This window comes from Tachyglossus aculeatus, chromosome 26 (assembly GCF_015852505.1).
Source record: "Tachyglossus aculeatus isolate mTacAcu1 chromosome 26, mTacAcu1.pri, whole genome shotgun sequence".
Taxonomy (NCBI): domain Eukaryota; kingdom Metazoa; phylum Chordata; class Mammalia; order Monotremata; family Tachyglossidae; genus Tachyglossus; species Tachyglossus aculeatus.
The window spans coordinates 13608962-13622949 of NC_052091.1; the positions used below are offsets into that span (position 1 = coordinate 13608962).

The 13988-nt window shown below is 46.6% G+C and overlaps 1 protein-coding gene across 1 annotated transcript in view; it reads right to left on the reverse strand.

The window, feature by feature from the left end:
* Positions 1–8540: 8540 nt before the first annotated feature.
* Positions 8541–13988, reverse strand: part of PEAK1 (pseudopodium enriched atypical kinase 1) — a 182819-nt gene continuing 177371 nt past the window's right edge. Inside the window, exon 10 of the mRNA XM_038767609.1 lies at positions 8541–11176. Within this exon, the coding sequence (XP_038623537.1) occupies positions 10010–11176 (1167 nt within the window). The 3' untranslated portion in view covers positions 8541–10009. The remainder of the gene's footprint in view (positions 11177–13988) is intronic.

Below are 13988 nucleotides of genomic sequence, written 5' to 3' on the forward strand. Positions count from 1 at the left end.
TTAAAAGAAATCACTCTGCTGAGACGGAGTCGGACTTCGGCAGAATGGCAAAGCAGTTCGCCCCAAGTCTGGGTCAAATGTCAATGGCCAATCATGTCTCGGGCCCCAGATATTCAAGGAAGAAAATTACTATCTCACAGGCAGACATTTAACGAGCAGTTTAAAGAAATCACAAGAACTTGCACTTCGCTGAACAGTAACCAAATCGTGATGATCAGTAGAGTGAGGGAGTTGGGGGAGGGAGATTTTCCTCTTTCCAGTCCGATAAAAGAGCAGAGGGGAGGAAAGGGTCTCCAGTTTTTCCCAGATGGAAATGTAGTGAGCCCCATTTTGGAGTGTGAGCCCCTTGAGAGATGGGGACTGTGTCTAATTTCCCCTTTTAACGGGGCTTAGGGCGGTGTTCTGCACAGAGTAAAGCTTAAATATTCTTACTAGTAGAGCGGCCACCTGCTGAACAGAACAGGAGCAGTCTCTGTCCTGGCACCAGACTACCTGATGGAATTTCCTAGGTCACTGCTCAGTGGGGGACATCTTGATCAACCAGTCAATGGTATCTATTGAGCACCTGGGTGCTGGGTACTGACCTAAGTGCTTGGGAGAGGGCAACAGGAAGAAGATCCGTGTTTCCTTCTCTCAAAAAGCTTGCATCTCCTCTCTCACGGTAAACACTGCAGGGGCTGTAGGCGGGTCAGCATGCTTTCTTCTGAATCCCAGCGGCTCTACAACAGCCAGCCACCTCCCATCCCAGGAAGCTGTTTGCTTAACAAGATGAACAAAGAGCCGGACTCTGGAGTTTATCGAACCTCATCGCAGCTCTCCAGGGAGAATGGACTTTCTGCTCTGATGCGGCTTTTTCCTCCTATCTGATTGACCCTTCCATGGCTGAAACTCCACCAATCACAGCCAATTAACAGGCCGATATGTTCCCACTCCCCCCGTGTCAGTCATTTTGACGGCCAAATGGCAGGCTCGTCGACTCCCATCCCAGAGTCTCAATTTCCTCATGGCGCTCGACCCTCAAATCACCTACTTGCTCTCTTACGAGAGAAGCCTGATTTCCCTTCTCTCCACAGCCCACTTGGCTCCCCTGAGGACCGGGAAGGGGGAGCTTTTGTCTAGGCAGTCAAACAATGCAGACTTCGGTGCCATTTTTGTTTAGAGGGGCCAGAGCAGCCCGAGGCAGCACACCCGCACAATTCTTCTCACTAGCTTTGTCTGCTAGTCCTTGGCTCTCTTACTCCTCCTTCTTCCCCACCTCAAGAGCTGCTCAAAATGGGACCTGATTAGAAGCCCTGGGTGGTCTGATTAACCTCCTGGCAATTGTTTTCTGTAGAAAATCCCCAATGGCAGCAAGATTTAGCCCGCTCTTTACCAAAGCGCCTCTTCCTCCAATACCTACTGTATGTCTGGAAACGATTGGGAACACGGGGTGTGCTTCTGAAGGGAAGGGAGCCAAGAGCCCAGCATTAAGTCCTCTGCTCCTGAAAGTGCCATGAAAACAATGCCTGCAAATTACAGAGCAGTCACCAGTGGAAGAACTGAGCGGACACAAAGGGTGAAGCAGGACGTGTGGCAGAGGCTTTTGCTGTCACACGGCCCTGCAGATGGCTCCTGATGCGGGCACTTTCATCCGTTCCACCCTAACAAATTAGCATCTATAGCTACTAGCGATGACTATTGAGTCTTTCCTACCAAACGAGACTATTTCATCTCACCGTTACTGAAGTGTGTCTACATGATCATGGAGGACGTGGTTTATCCCATCTGCTTTCATATGGACTCTCTATTCGGCCATATGTTTCGAGGAAACAGATGAGGTGAGATGAGAATTCGGTAGCAGATGAATGCCTGAGAGGTTTCTTGCTTTGCCACGCAGAATAGCAAAGCATTTTATTTCATCGCAGCAGGTCACTCTGACTAGCTAAGCCTTTTAAATAGTACAAACACCAAACCGACTTGTGTGCGGAAGGCCAGATCGTATTTGCAGCGGCCACCAGATGACACTCTAAAACAGTAAAAACATCTCAGTAGCACAATTTGGGGAAGCATCGAAAATTCATGCCAACACAGGGCCTGATCTGAATTTTTTTTTTTTATGGTATTTCTCAAGCGCTTACTAACCTCCAGTGGTTGCCTATTCACCCTTGCATCAAACAGAAACGTCTTACCATTGGCTTTAAAGCACTCATTCGCCTCACCCCCACCTCTCTTACCTCCCGGATTTTATACTACAACCAGCCTTTATATTTTGCTCCTCTACTACCAACCTACTCGCTGTACCTCGTTGTCGTCTATCTGGCCACCGACCTCTCGCCCATTTCTTGCCTCTGGTCTGGAACATCCCTCTCCGTGTCTGACAATCACTTTCCATCATCATCATCAATCGTATTTATTGAGCGCTTACTGTGTGCAGAGCACTGTACTAAGCGCTTGGGAAGTACAAATTGGCAACATTTCCAGTACTTAGAACAGTGCCCAGCACTTAGAACAGTGTACATAGTAAGCACTTAACAAATGCCATCATTATTATTATTATTTCTCCACCTTCAAATCCTTATCGAAGGCCTATCTCCTCCAAGAAGCCTTCCCTGACTAGGCCCTCACTTCTTTGTCTCCTACTCCCTTCTGCAACACTCCTGCCTTGGATTTGCAGCCTTTACTTACTCCTCCTTCAGCCACACAGCACTTATGTACATATCCATAATTAACTCATTTATATTCATGTCTGTCTCCCCCTCTAGATTCCAAGCTCTTTGTGAGCAGGGAATGTGTCTATCAACTGTGTTCTATTGTACTCTCCCAAGAACCTAGTACAGTGCTCTGCACACAATCAGCGTTCAATAAATACCACTGATTGATTGATGTGTCAAGAGCTGTTTTAAATGATGTAATAGATAAGAGTTAATCGGGCCAGATACAGTCCCTGTCCCACAAGGGGGTCGCGATCAAGGTAGAAGGGAGAACAGGTATTGAATCCTATTTTTCAGGTGAGGAAACTGAGGCACAGAGAAGTGACTTGTCCAAGGTCACACAGCAGGCAAACAGCAGTCGGGATAAGGATCCAAATCCCCTGGCTCCATGCTTTATCCATTAAGCTACTCTGTTTCTCAAAACATCTGAATAACCTTAAATCTTCTTCTACTAGGATTCAGGTTTAAAAATTTGCGTGGGTGGGAAATACTAGATGGAGTATAGATACAAATCCCTTTTCAGGACAGAATAAGGAATGGGGTAGCACATAGAGAACTCAAAAGGGAGACACTGAAGACTGAATTAATCAGTCTAATCAGTCCAAGACTGAATTAATCAGTCTAATCAGCCAATCATCTCTACTGAGCGCTTACTGCGTGCAGTGCACCGTACTAGGGGCTTGGGAGAGTACACTGTAACAGAGTCAGTAGACACGTTTCCTTGTTTACCAAGAGCTTTCAGTCAAGAGAGGGAGACAATCATTAAACTAACTCATGGATATGTACATAGATATTTGCACAGAAGGAGGCAATGGTAAAGCACTTCCATATTTTTACCAAGAAAACGCTACGGATCCACTACCCGAACGTCTGCAGATGGATCTGGGGCGTTCTGGGAGAGATATGTCCATGGCGTCGCTATGGGGGGGAAACGACTCGCCAGCAAAAGACAAGACACAGATACTGAGGTTGGAATGAAATACAGTGTTCAGATCCGACTACAAAGACAACGCAGAAAGGAAAGGGAGTAGGGGAGATGCGGGCTTACTGGGGAAGGGTTCTTGGAGGAGATGCGATATTAATTTCCATTTTGCCAAAAACAGTAAAGAGATCTCTCTGCCTGACCTTGATGAGGACGCCACTGCTTTCTGCCTCAGAAACAACTTGGAAATTGGCCAAGGGGCATCTAGTTTTCTGGTCCTGGAAGATCATTTACTGCCATCTGCTTCAAGACCCCACTTTCATTAAAATGTGAAAAACAAAATGAAGCAAGTCCAGAATTGGCTTTCAGTGTAATAAAACTTGTTTATTTACACAGTAATATTACTGCCACAAGAGTACACAGCAAAGTACCACAGCAAACCAGAGTGTAAAACCTCCTGATGATAGGAGGCAATGAGTGAATACATTTATAAACACGTAAGAATGTGTAACTAGAGAATATGAAGCATCGGTTAAAGCGTGGAAAGAAATTTCCTAACAAAGCTTACACAGAAAAGTGCGGGGCAAAGTTCAAATATTAAAAAACTTCATTTTTGAGAGATTGGTTGAAAAATAATCCCAGTTATAAAAATATGGAAAGGGAAGGAATCATTCTTTCTTTATTGATCTTACACCTAAAATGCCCTGCATAATTTCAAGAGAAAAATCAAAACCAAGCCAGTTCTGGCATAAAACTTTCTGAATCAGGTAAAGGTGAATCCTCCTGACATAGATTTTTCTGAAATAGCATATTTTTTTCTTTCAAATGTCCTCCCCTGAAACATTAGGGGCAGTTTAATATTTGACCAAACTCATCACACACAGGCGCGTACGCGTGCAAGAATGCACGCATATGCGTGCGCGCACACACACACACACACACACACACACACAAACACACGTGACATGTACACCCCATGACAGGGACAGAGTGGATTTTCGGGAGTACAATAAAATTTGTAGTAATATATATATTTATAGTCTATATATTTCTTTTACATAAAATAATTTCCAACTTCTTCTGAATCCCTGAAACCTTCTTGGACTAAAAAAAAAAAAAAATGCAGAGGGTGGGATGGAGGCGGCCGAGCTGGAATTAGACAAGGTTCTTCTGAGAAACAAAATGCACCAGGATGGGAAAGGAAGAGTATATCATGCCCTGTACAGATTGCTCCCACTCTAAAAGCTACCGAAGTAAACTCAGTTCAATCTCAAACAGCTGCTGGAAGTAATGTGGGCAGCTGGGTAGCACCTTGAATATTCTGGGCACTTAATAAATATTAAATGATGAGGGATGATGAGTGGTTAAACACCTATGTGTGAAGGTTTATAAAAATGACTACATTATGAAATCTCCCAAGGGCTCTTTACACAAACCCATCCCAACCATTTCTCCCTCTGAAAATCCTCCCCATACAGCGCCAACGTACACAAGCTGTACGTTCCCAGGCCACTCTTAAACTTGGGAGGGAGCGAAGGCCCCGAGGCCACTCCTGTTTTGCCTAGAATTTAAACAGACTGTACATTCTGCTCAGTGCTTTTCTCAAAATGGCTTTAAGACAAAGTCTTTTCTGAACCTGGGAGTTTCTCTCCATGAAGTTGCTTTGAACCGATCAACTTGAATGCAGCTAATTGCCCTCCAAGGGCACTGGCAATAACCCTCTTGGAAGCATCTGAGCCGAAGCTCCACCTTAGCATCATGGTGAAAAATCTCCATTTCTTTGGTATAATCCAAAACTGCGACATGTGAATGCAAATTCCTTTGGGAGCCCCACGTGGAATCCTTTTTGGTCCTCTTTAGCTCTCCGTACAATAAGAGCAGTATTTAGACTCAAAGCTGCAAGACACTTTTTAAAGGATCCAAATCTGAAACCAAACCAGGTAAAAACCAGTCGCCACATTTTCTGGGAAGCAATCAATAGGCTGGGCAGGAATCGATTCTTAACCACTCTGAGGGGGGCATAAATGAAATGCTATTTCTTGAGAAAGAAAGAAAGAAAGAAGAGAAAGAAAAAGAAAAGGAAAAGAAAGAAAAAAATGGAAAAAAAAAGGAAGGAAGGAAGAAAGGAAGGAAAGAAAGAAGAAAGGTAGATTACTGGGGGGAGGAGTTGGATTGTCCCAAAGCAGCTGGAGTTGGAAGCCAACATCTTCCTAAATGTTTTTACTTCTTTATCTGGACATCTGGATCGTTTAAATAACAGAGGCAAATCTCCACACCATCAAATTCCTGGTAGATGGGCTTACACTTTCCAGATCACTTGTTTGGATTCTGGTGTGCTGAAGGAAGCAAAACTAGAGAAAGCTTGGTAGAATTTCAGCCCCGAGGATGACGCTAGGCCAGTTAGCCTCTTTGCAGCCTGAGCTGCAAACAGCCCATTTCCCAACCCAGAATTATTCCCAGTTCAGGGCCAGAGATCTGTTCCCTTTTACCGTCTAGTGGCCCAAAGAAAGCCCACCACAGTAGTTCTACAAGGATGGGGTTTTGGGATACAATTTGCGAGATACCTGTCAATATTTCTAGGTTTGAAATCTCTTGATTCAACACAGTCACATGGACCTACTCATTAGACCTGATCTTAGAAGCTAAATTGGATTCTCAATTTTTGAGGGTCTAGCTTGAGGAGCCATCTTGTTTTTCACATGGCTACCCTTTGGACATCTGTGGATGTGGAAGCTATAGGAATCTTGGTTTTCCCAGGCTTGACTCGAGAGTCTTCATGTTCTGGAGTCGAGGCCCTAATTCTAGATTATTCCAGGATTTGGAGGAACCCATGCGATCTCCCCAGCAAAGGGCTGACTGGGCTTCACAGGTTTGCACTTCTCACTTCTGGATAGCTATTTAGTTTCTAAACCCTAAGAAAGCCTAGATTTGAAAAAGTGTATTTTTTCCTTAAACCAACTCAATAACTTATCACTCTCTTGAACCCTCCCATTTAATGATAGTGGGATCACCACTCATTCTCTTCCAAGAGCAGACTTTGGGTCTGCCAAGGTACTCACCTCTCCACTCAGCCTCTGATCCAGGCTTCCCCACCCAGTATTCTCCACTTTCCAAAAGGATCGGAGAGCTTTGGCTTGACTCTATTCAGCTTCAAGAAGCGGCCCACTTGAAGGCCTCTTCAAAGAGCGGCTTCATTTCTCCACCATCTTGCTATGGATGGGCACATGTCCAGTGTTATTAGATAAAAAAAGATTGCGATTCTGTGGACTTGGAGCCGTAGTCACTGCTTTAGACAACCGGAAAGTGCTCTGCTTAAAAATTCAAACCCAAGAGTGCGTGCCAGTGGGCAAATGAACGCAAGGCCCCCATTACAACTTGCAAAAGATTTTCAATATTTGCCACGAGGTAATGGAACACCAATGGGTTGCTTTCCTCTGGAAATAACTTTTGGTGAGGACCAACAGGATGCAGTTCTCTGACAGGGTGCTGGCTCCCTTTTTTCTCAACTCGCACCGGCACCGCCCTGAGAAGAACTTGGTGGTGACGCTGCCCCTTATCTCTGGAAAGTCTCAGGCTTCTGCAAGTAGCCAGTTGGCATTCATTTCTGTCCCTTAAAAAAATATACAAACCCAAAAATGAAGCCCCCTCATAAAACCTGTCTCCAATAACAACAAAAACCTAAACAAAACAAGATTGGAATAAACACATCTAACTTGGAGAGGTGCTAAGTTTCCTCAGTGCTGCACAATAAAGAGCTAGGTAGTGAAAGTGTGGCCATGCTGATTATACTAGAGAGCTAAAATGAATACTAGATCAAAGTCATCACAAAAAAGGGAAACAAAATTACCCATCTAAAGAACAAAGAGGAAAAAGTCTGGGGGCCAGGTGCACTGAACATGCCACCTCATAAAACATTCAAAATGCAACTGTGCATGTGCAAGTCGAAATGAAAGTGACAGTAAGAGATGCCCTCTCGATTCCACGAGCCGGCTGGTGGTCTCCAAGAGCGGGCTAGTGAAGGGGCTGGTGGTCTGGGTGCTGCCAAGCCACAGCCAGGCAAAGAGTTCTGCAAACCCGGGCTACATTAAAAAAGAAAGGCAAAGCCAAACCATGCAGAAAGAGTAAGTGCCCTCAGCGCAGTGGGTAGTAGGGCTGGTGATGAGGAAAACGGGAGACTATTCAGACAGCAGGTTCTGCTTCGGGGCCGGTAGCCCCTGAGTCTCAGGTTCTGTACTCTCATGAGCTGCGTAGGGTCGACTACTAGTGCAATGCTTCTGTACAGGCTTCCCAGCACAGCCAATCTGAACTGTTTCTTAAAAAGCGTCCTCGGCCAGAAGCCCTCTGGTCCCGCCTCCAGCCATTCTGACGGAGGTCACCAACAAGGCTCTCAGACGCCGACTCTCTTTTTGCTTCTCTATTTTTGCTATTTTGCTTTCTTTACAAAAGATAATATCACAATAAAATACATTCTCCTTCTCCTTTCCTGATTCCCTCTCTGATACAGATGGATCAAACGAAAGGCTATTAAAAAAATCACAAAAGTTTAGAAATATTTTTTTAAAGGCCACAGATGTGCTCTGTAATACTGCCACAGTCCATCCTGATTTCCACATTCCACAGGGCTCAGCTGGGTAGGCCCCCCTGCAGGAAACGCTGTGGGCACTTTAGGGCCCTTTCTGTCTGGGAGGGCAGAATGTATCTTGCCGACCTCCTGCCCACTGGACTCTTCTTCTGTCTGGGGTCCCGGCCGCTGGTCCCAGCATCCGCACACAGTCAAAGTGGCTATTTTGTTTTCAAGGCTGAAGTAAACCGATTCCTCACAGTTTGGAGCAAAGACAGACAGACACATAGCGATCCAAGTAAAAAGCACTCATCTCAGCATGTTTATGTGCCAGAAGAAGGGGACGGGGGGCTGTGGGGCGGGGAGGGTAAAGGGGGTGGGAGTGGGGGAGGTTTTCTTCAGGTCTTGCTTCAGGTGAAGTTGCAACGTAAACACTGTAATATACAGCTTTAAAAAAATACATACAAGAATTGCACATAGATCCATAGGAGTAAAGCACAGGCTCTAGAAAAGGCCATAGGCTCTCTGCCACCCCCTTAACAAATCAAATTCCCTTCCGAACTTGGCCTTCGCAACCAGTTACCGGAGAACGTGGAGGCAGGTAATGTCGAGCAATTGGGCAACTTGTCCGAGGAAGAGGCGTCTACTATACAGGCCAGGTGAGTGATCCAGGGGAGGAGGTCAGCAGCTGCAGCAAGTGGTGTCTTTCCCCTCTTGCCATCACCTCGAGAGCCAGCCAGCAGTTCTTTTCCCTGCGAACAGCTCTCAGAGCTCGGCTGAACGCCAATCCTCTGCAAGAGCCCTGTTTGGAGCGGTCGGCGTGCTCGTTAACACTGGCTACTGAGAACGGGAAAGATCCGATTATTGCTAAAGGGGAAACAGAACCACAATCGGGGCCCTGCTTGCTGTGGCTGCTGAACTCGATATCCGGCGGCCATCAGAGAGCTGTCATTTAAAACAGCCGTCGCTCCCCTCGACCCCCAGAGAACTGCACAAGCAGGATGACCATCTCCACGGGACTCCGCTGGCAACGAAGAGGTCAGCGCTGAACAATGTCCTTTCCCCACTGAGACGGCAGGGACCCCGATTTGAGACTGCTCCGTAAGAGGCTACAAGTGGCCGATGACTGAAATCTCAAACTGCAAGGATCATGTCTGGTTGTATTGGGAAGAGGAGAGTGGTGGAGGAACAGGATGAGGTGGGGTTCCGGTCCTTTCAACCCCTGGATTGAAGGCTAGTTTCCAACGGGACCTTTCATTTTTCTCTCCAACGTCTGCAATACATCCACGCAGCCCCCGGTCACACCATCATGATGACGCTAACAGTTCTACAGGACTACTAATCAGATATACATATTTCAGAGAAAGAAATAACAACGAACATTTTAACTGTCTCCTGGTTACCATCGTTAGTTAACATCATTTTGCTGCTATATACAGTAAACCTCTGATGCTGAAGTGGAAGGTACATCCAGCAGGAGTGGGATATCTAAATGCAGCTCACTGTCCTCCTCTAAACAGAGTTATTCGCTTAGGTTGTATTTTATTTCTTTCATATACACACACACACACACACATATATGTGTGTATATATGTATATATACATACATATATTTGTAGAAATATTTGAGTGGAAGGTATTCAGCTGGAGGCAACTGCTTGTTCCTGCAGTTTCATTTCAACAGTTGGAATTTTGAGGCTGAACAGGACTCCATCATCTTTCAAGTTGGAGACAACCAAATGGCTTCCCACGTGCTCGGGGACGGTGGCTGTGAGAACTCGTTTCTTTTCGGCTCTCACACTAATGGGCAGAAGGGGGTACTTCGGGACGGCGGCTTTAACGGGGCTGGAGGATTTTCACAATGCAGCTGAGGGATTCCGTGGTGGCAAAGGCCAGATACTGGGCACAGAGCCAGTCTTCAAGGTTGATCCCACACTCCCTGTCCAAGGACTTCTCGGCAAACCTGACCATCAGCAGGGTCCGCCTGATGTCCAGCCAGTTTTGGAGGACGGCACTTCTCTGCCCGGCGCTGGAGGAGGCGGAGAGTTTCTGGAACACATCCTCCCGAGGACCCCAGAGGAGACACTGCAGGATCCCCTTGGCGTCGGAAATGAGGATCCGCTCCGAAGGGTTGGGGTTCAGGAGGCAGCCGGCGAGTTGCTCCAGGCCCGGGGAATAGGGGGAGCGGCGGGGGATCCGGGGGAGGTCGGCCCGGGTGTACTCTTTCTCCTTCAGCTCCGGATTCTCGTCGAAAGGGTTGGGGAGGTGCAGCATTTCGTAAATGAGGATGCCCGTCTGGAACTCGTCGCACTTTTTGTACTGCGTGGCCGTGATGATCTCCGGGGCCAGGCGGGACTGGTCCCGGAGGACCTCGGGGTCGACCACGTGGCTCTTCTGCTTGGCCTGCGAGAAGTTGCTGACGATCAGCCTGTTGACCGGCGGCCCCAGGGAGGTGGCGGGGAGGCCGGGCTCCCTGGGCTCTCCGTTCTGGGGGCCTCTCTCAGGTCCGGGGTGGACGAGCAGCAGGTTTTCCAGCCGCAGGTCACAGTGGGTCACGTGGTAGGGCTTCAGGTGCTCCAGGCCCGAGCAGAGCTGTAAAAGGAGCAGGCACACTTGCCTTTCGTACGCCTCCGCGTCCTTCCCGTGCTGGGCGGCTCCCTCGCGGACGAAGTCAGCTACCGTGTGGTCTGGGACCTCCCGGGTGATGACCACCACATGACTGCGCTGCTTGCTGGCTGCTCCTTGGCCGCTGGAGCCGGCTGCCTCCGACGGCGCGTCCCTGCTCTTCGGCTCGGCTTCCCCTGCCTCCGCATCATCCTCCTCTTCATCGTCCTCCCCCGCCTTCCCAGGGGTGTCACGGTCTGCCCAGGGAAGAAGACGAGTGGGGACTTCGGCCAGGAAATGGCCACAGTCCTGCTGGATGTTAAAATTCACCGCCAGACTCTGGCGGACGGCTAAGCTGTGATAATACTGCTGGGATTCTTTCTCTTTACTCTTGCAAATCTGGAAGAAAAAAAAAGAAAAAGAAAAACCCGAATATGGTTAGCAAGTTACATTCTTTTCAATGCTGACTTTAAGTGGAACAAATGGAGATTGGCTCTGTGCTAACTGGATGAGGAACGGGCTAAAGCACTGTCATAAAGTCCCTCGTGAAAATCGCTCACCCTTCTGCCCTACTGAACGGGGCTGGAACTTCTGCTTTCAAACAACAGCCGAGCAATGTGAGAAGCAGCGTGTGGCCTGGTGAAAAGAGCAAAGAGCCTGGAAGTCAGAGGACCTGGGTTCTAATCCTGACTTGGCCACTTGTCTGATGTGCGACCTTGGGCACGTAACTTCATTTTTCTGGGCTTCAGTTCCCTCATCTGTAAAATGGGGATTAAGACTGTGAGCCCCGCTGGGGGACAGGGACTGTTTCCAACCTAAATGTCTTATATCTTCCCCAGGTGCTTAGTACAGTGCCTGGCACACAGTAAATGCTTAACGGATACCATGCCTGGCACACAGTAAACGCTTAACGGATACCATTAAAAAAAAATCTGGCCACCGAGTAGGGTAAGAGTAATCACGCTGGGTTACCCGGTGATGTCAGTTTAAAATCAGAGTCCCAAAGCACGTCAAAGAAGGGAGCCACTACTAGGGAGGTGGAAGGAGGGATGGATGCCGGTGTCAGCTACACATTCTTGTCCTGTGTGTGTTGCTGTGGCCTTGCTCTCACCAACGTATTGAATGAGGGTGGCAGAAAGGTGAGCTCACGGGGCGTCAGCGGTGCCCGGGCACCGATGTAGGGGCTGTCCAGAGTTACTGACATCCTTGTAACTAAAGTCTCTAGTGGATTCCACCCCAATGCAGGTCCTATCATTGCTCAGGGGCATTCTTCTGAAACATCAATTACCTTCTCGACGGTGATAATAAAGCCCATGACGCTTACTGCCTGAGCTAGACTAACAATCAATCGATCGTATTTGTTGACACTTACTGTTTGCAAAGCACTGTACTAAGCAACTGGCAGAGTACAATACCACAGAGTTGGTAGACACGTTCCCTGCCCACAAGGAGTTTATAGTCTAGAGGGAGAGACCAAAATCAAAATAGACAAATTACCGATACGCGCATAAGTGCTGTGGGGCTGAGGGTAGGGTGAATCAAGGGTGCAAATACTAGTGCTGTGGAAACTGATAACCTGATCCAGGGTTACTGAAAACTAAAGTCCTAGGCTAATATGCCCGCAGAAACTTTTGGTTCTATCTCACTAGGACTTATTTACACCATAATACTTAAGTAATAAGGCCTTATACAAAGAGAAGTATTAGTGGTTATAAAGACCACATAAAGTTTTTATGCCTAAAGCATTACTAATGGGCTCTTTCAGATCCTGAACACCTTCTGTTCACTGTCAGAACATCCTCCATCACTTTGCCATTTTTCTGGGATAGAAGACTGAAAATTGGCGTTTTTACAAACAGGTGATCAGATGTCTTAGTATCATGATTATTACTCCAAGCTAACAATGCTGAGTCCTGGAAGATTAAATTCTCTCAGTTAGTGACCATAAGAACCGAATGCCAAGAAATCATTTGGAATTACCCTTTTAGCTAGGTGAATACATGTTATTCAATTAATCAATGATATTTGTTGAATGCTTACTGTGTGCACAGAACTGTACTAAGCTCTTGAGAGATTACCATTCATTCATTCAATTATATTTATTGAGCGCTTACTGTGTGCAGCACACTGTACTAACAACAGAGCTGGTAGACATGTTCCCTGCCCACAACGAACTTCGATTCATTATCGTCCTCATGATTCTGAGGAGACTTCCAAACTAGAAATAATGAAAGCTTCCCCCACAAACACATTTCTGGTGGTGTCTACTCTGTGCATTTATCAGTCACAATGAAAGATGGAAAGCTTACAAAATGCATTGTCTAGTTAAGTTTCTTAAAAATAGAAAAATGCTTCTTTTTCTAACAAGGCTCCTACCCGGCCCCCCATTCAGAAGAGAGGTAGATTCTGATTTTACAGTCAAATTGAGCTTCTTTTTTCAACTACCAAAGGCAAGGGGAATCTCTCTCATTTTGTATATTTATACAAATTCACTACAAGTGAATACAATTCACTACAAGGTACAAGTGCCTTGGTACCGGAGAAGCAGCGTGGCTTAGTGGATAGAGCATGGGCCTGGGAATCCAAGGCACCTGGGTTCTTATCCTGGCTCTGCCACATGTCTGCTGTGTGATCTTGGGTAAGTCACTTGACATCTCTGTGCCTCAGTCTCTTCATCTGAAAAATGGGGATTAAGGAGGCAAGGACTACATCCAACCTGATTATTGCACATCTACCCCTGTGCTTAGGACAGTTCCTGGCACATCGTTAACCCCTAACAAATACCATTAAAAAAAATCCATCATGTCCATTTAGAAGATGAGAAGAGTTCTGGATCACTTTGATTTTGGGGACAAGGGGTGAAAAGTGACACATGGGCAGGGAAAAACAACAGGGTTCCTAATTGGTTTATACCCATCAAAACAGTTCCAATTAAACACACACATCTAAGGAGATTTCCATAATCGGATTTCTCATATGATGGGTATCTCATAAATCTTTATTACGGAGCCCGTTTTGATGTTAATTTAGATAGCAGTATTAAATTCTAGGAAATAATGTTCTATGCACTGCGCAGTAGCCATTTTTCAAATATTAATAACCTGACTGTTTTAGTTTTCTAAAACTCAAAGTTCCCGACTTAGGTGACAAATTTCCAGCCCCAAAGAGTTCTCTCAGAAAGCAGGGCTCCCTCGGTGGTACAAATGACCCA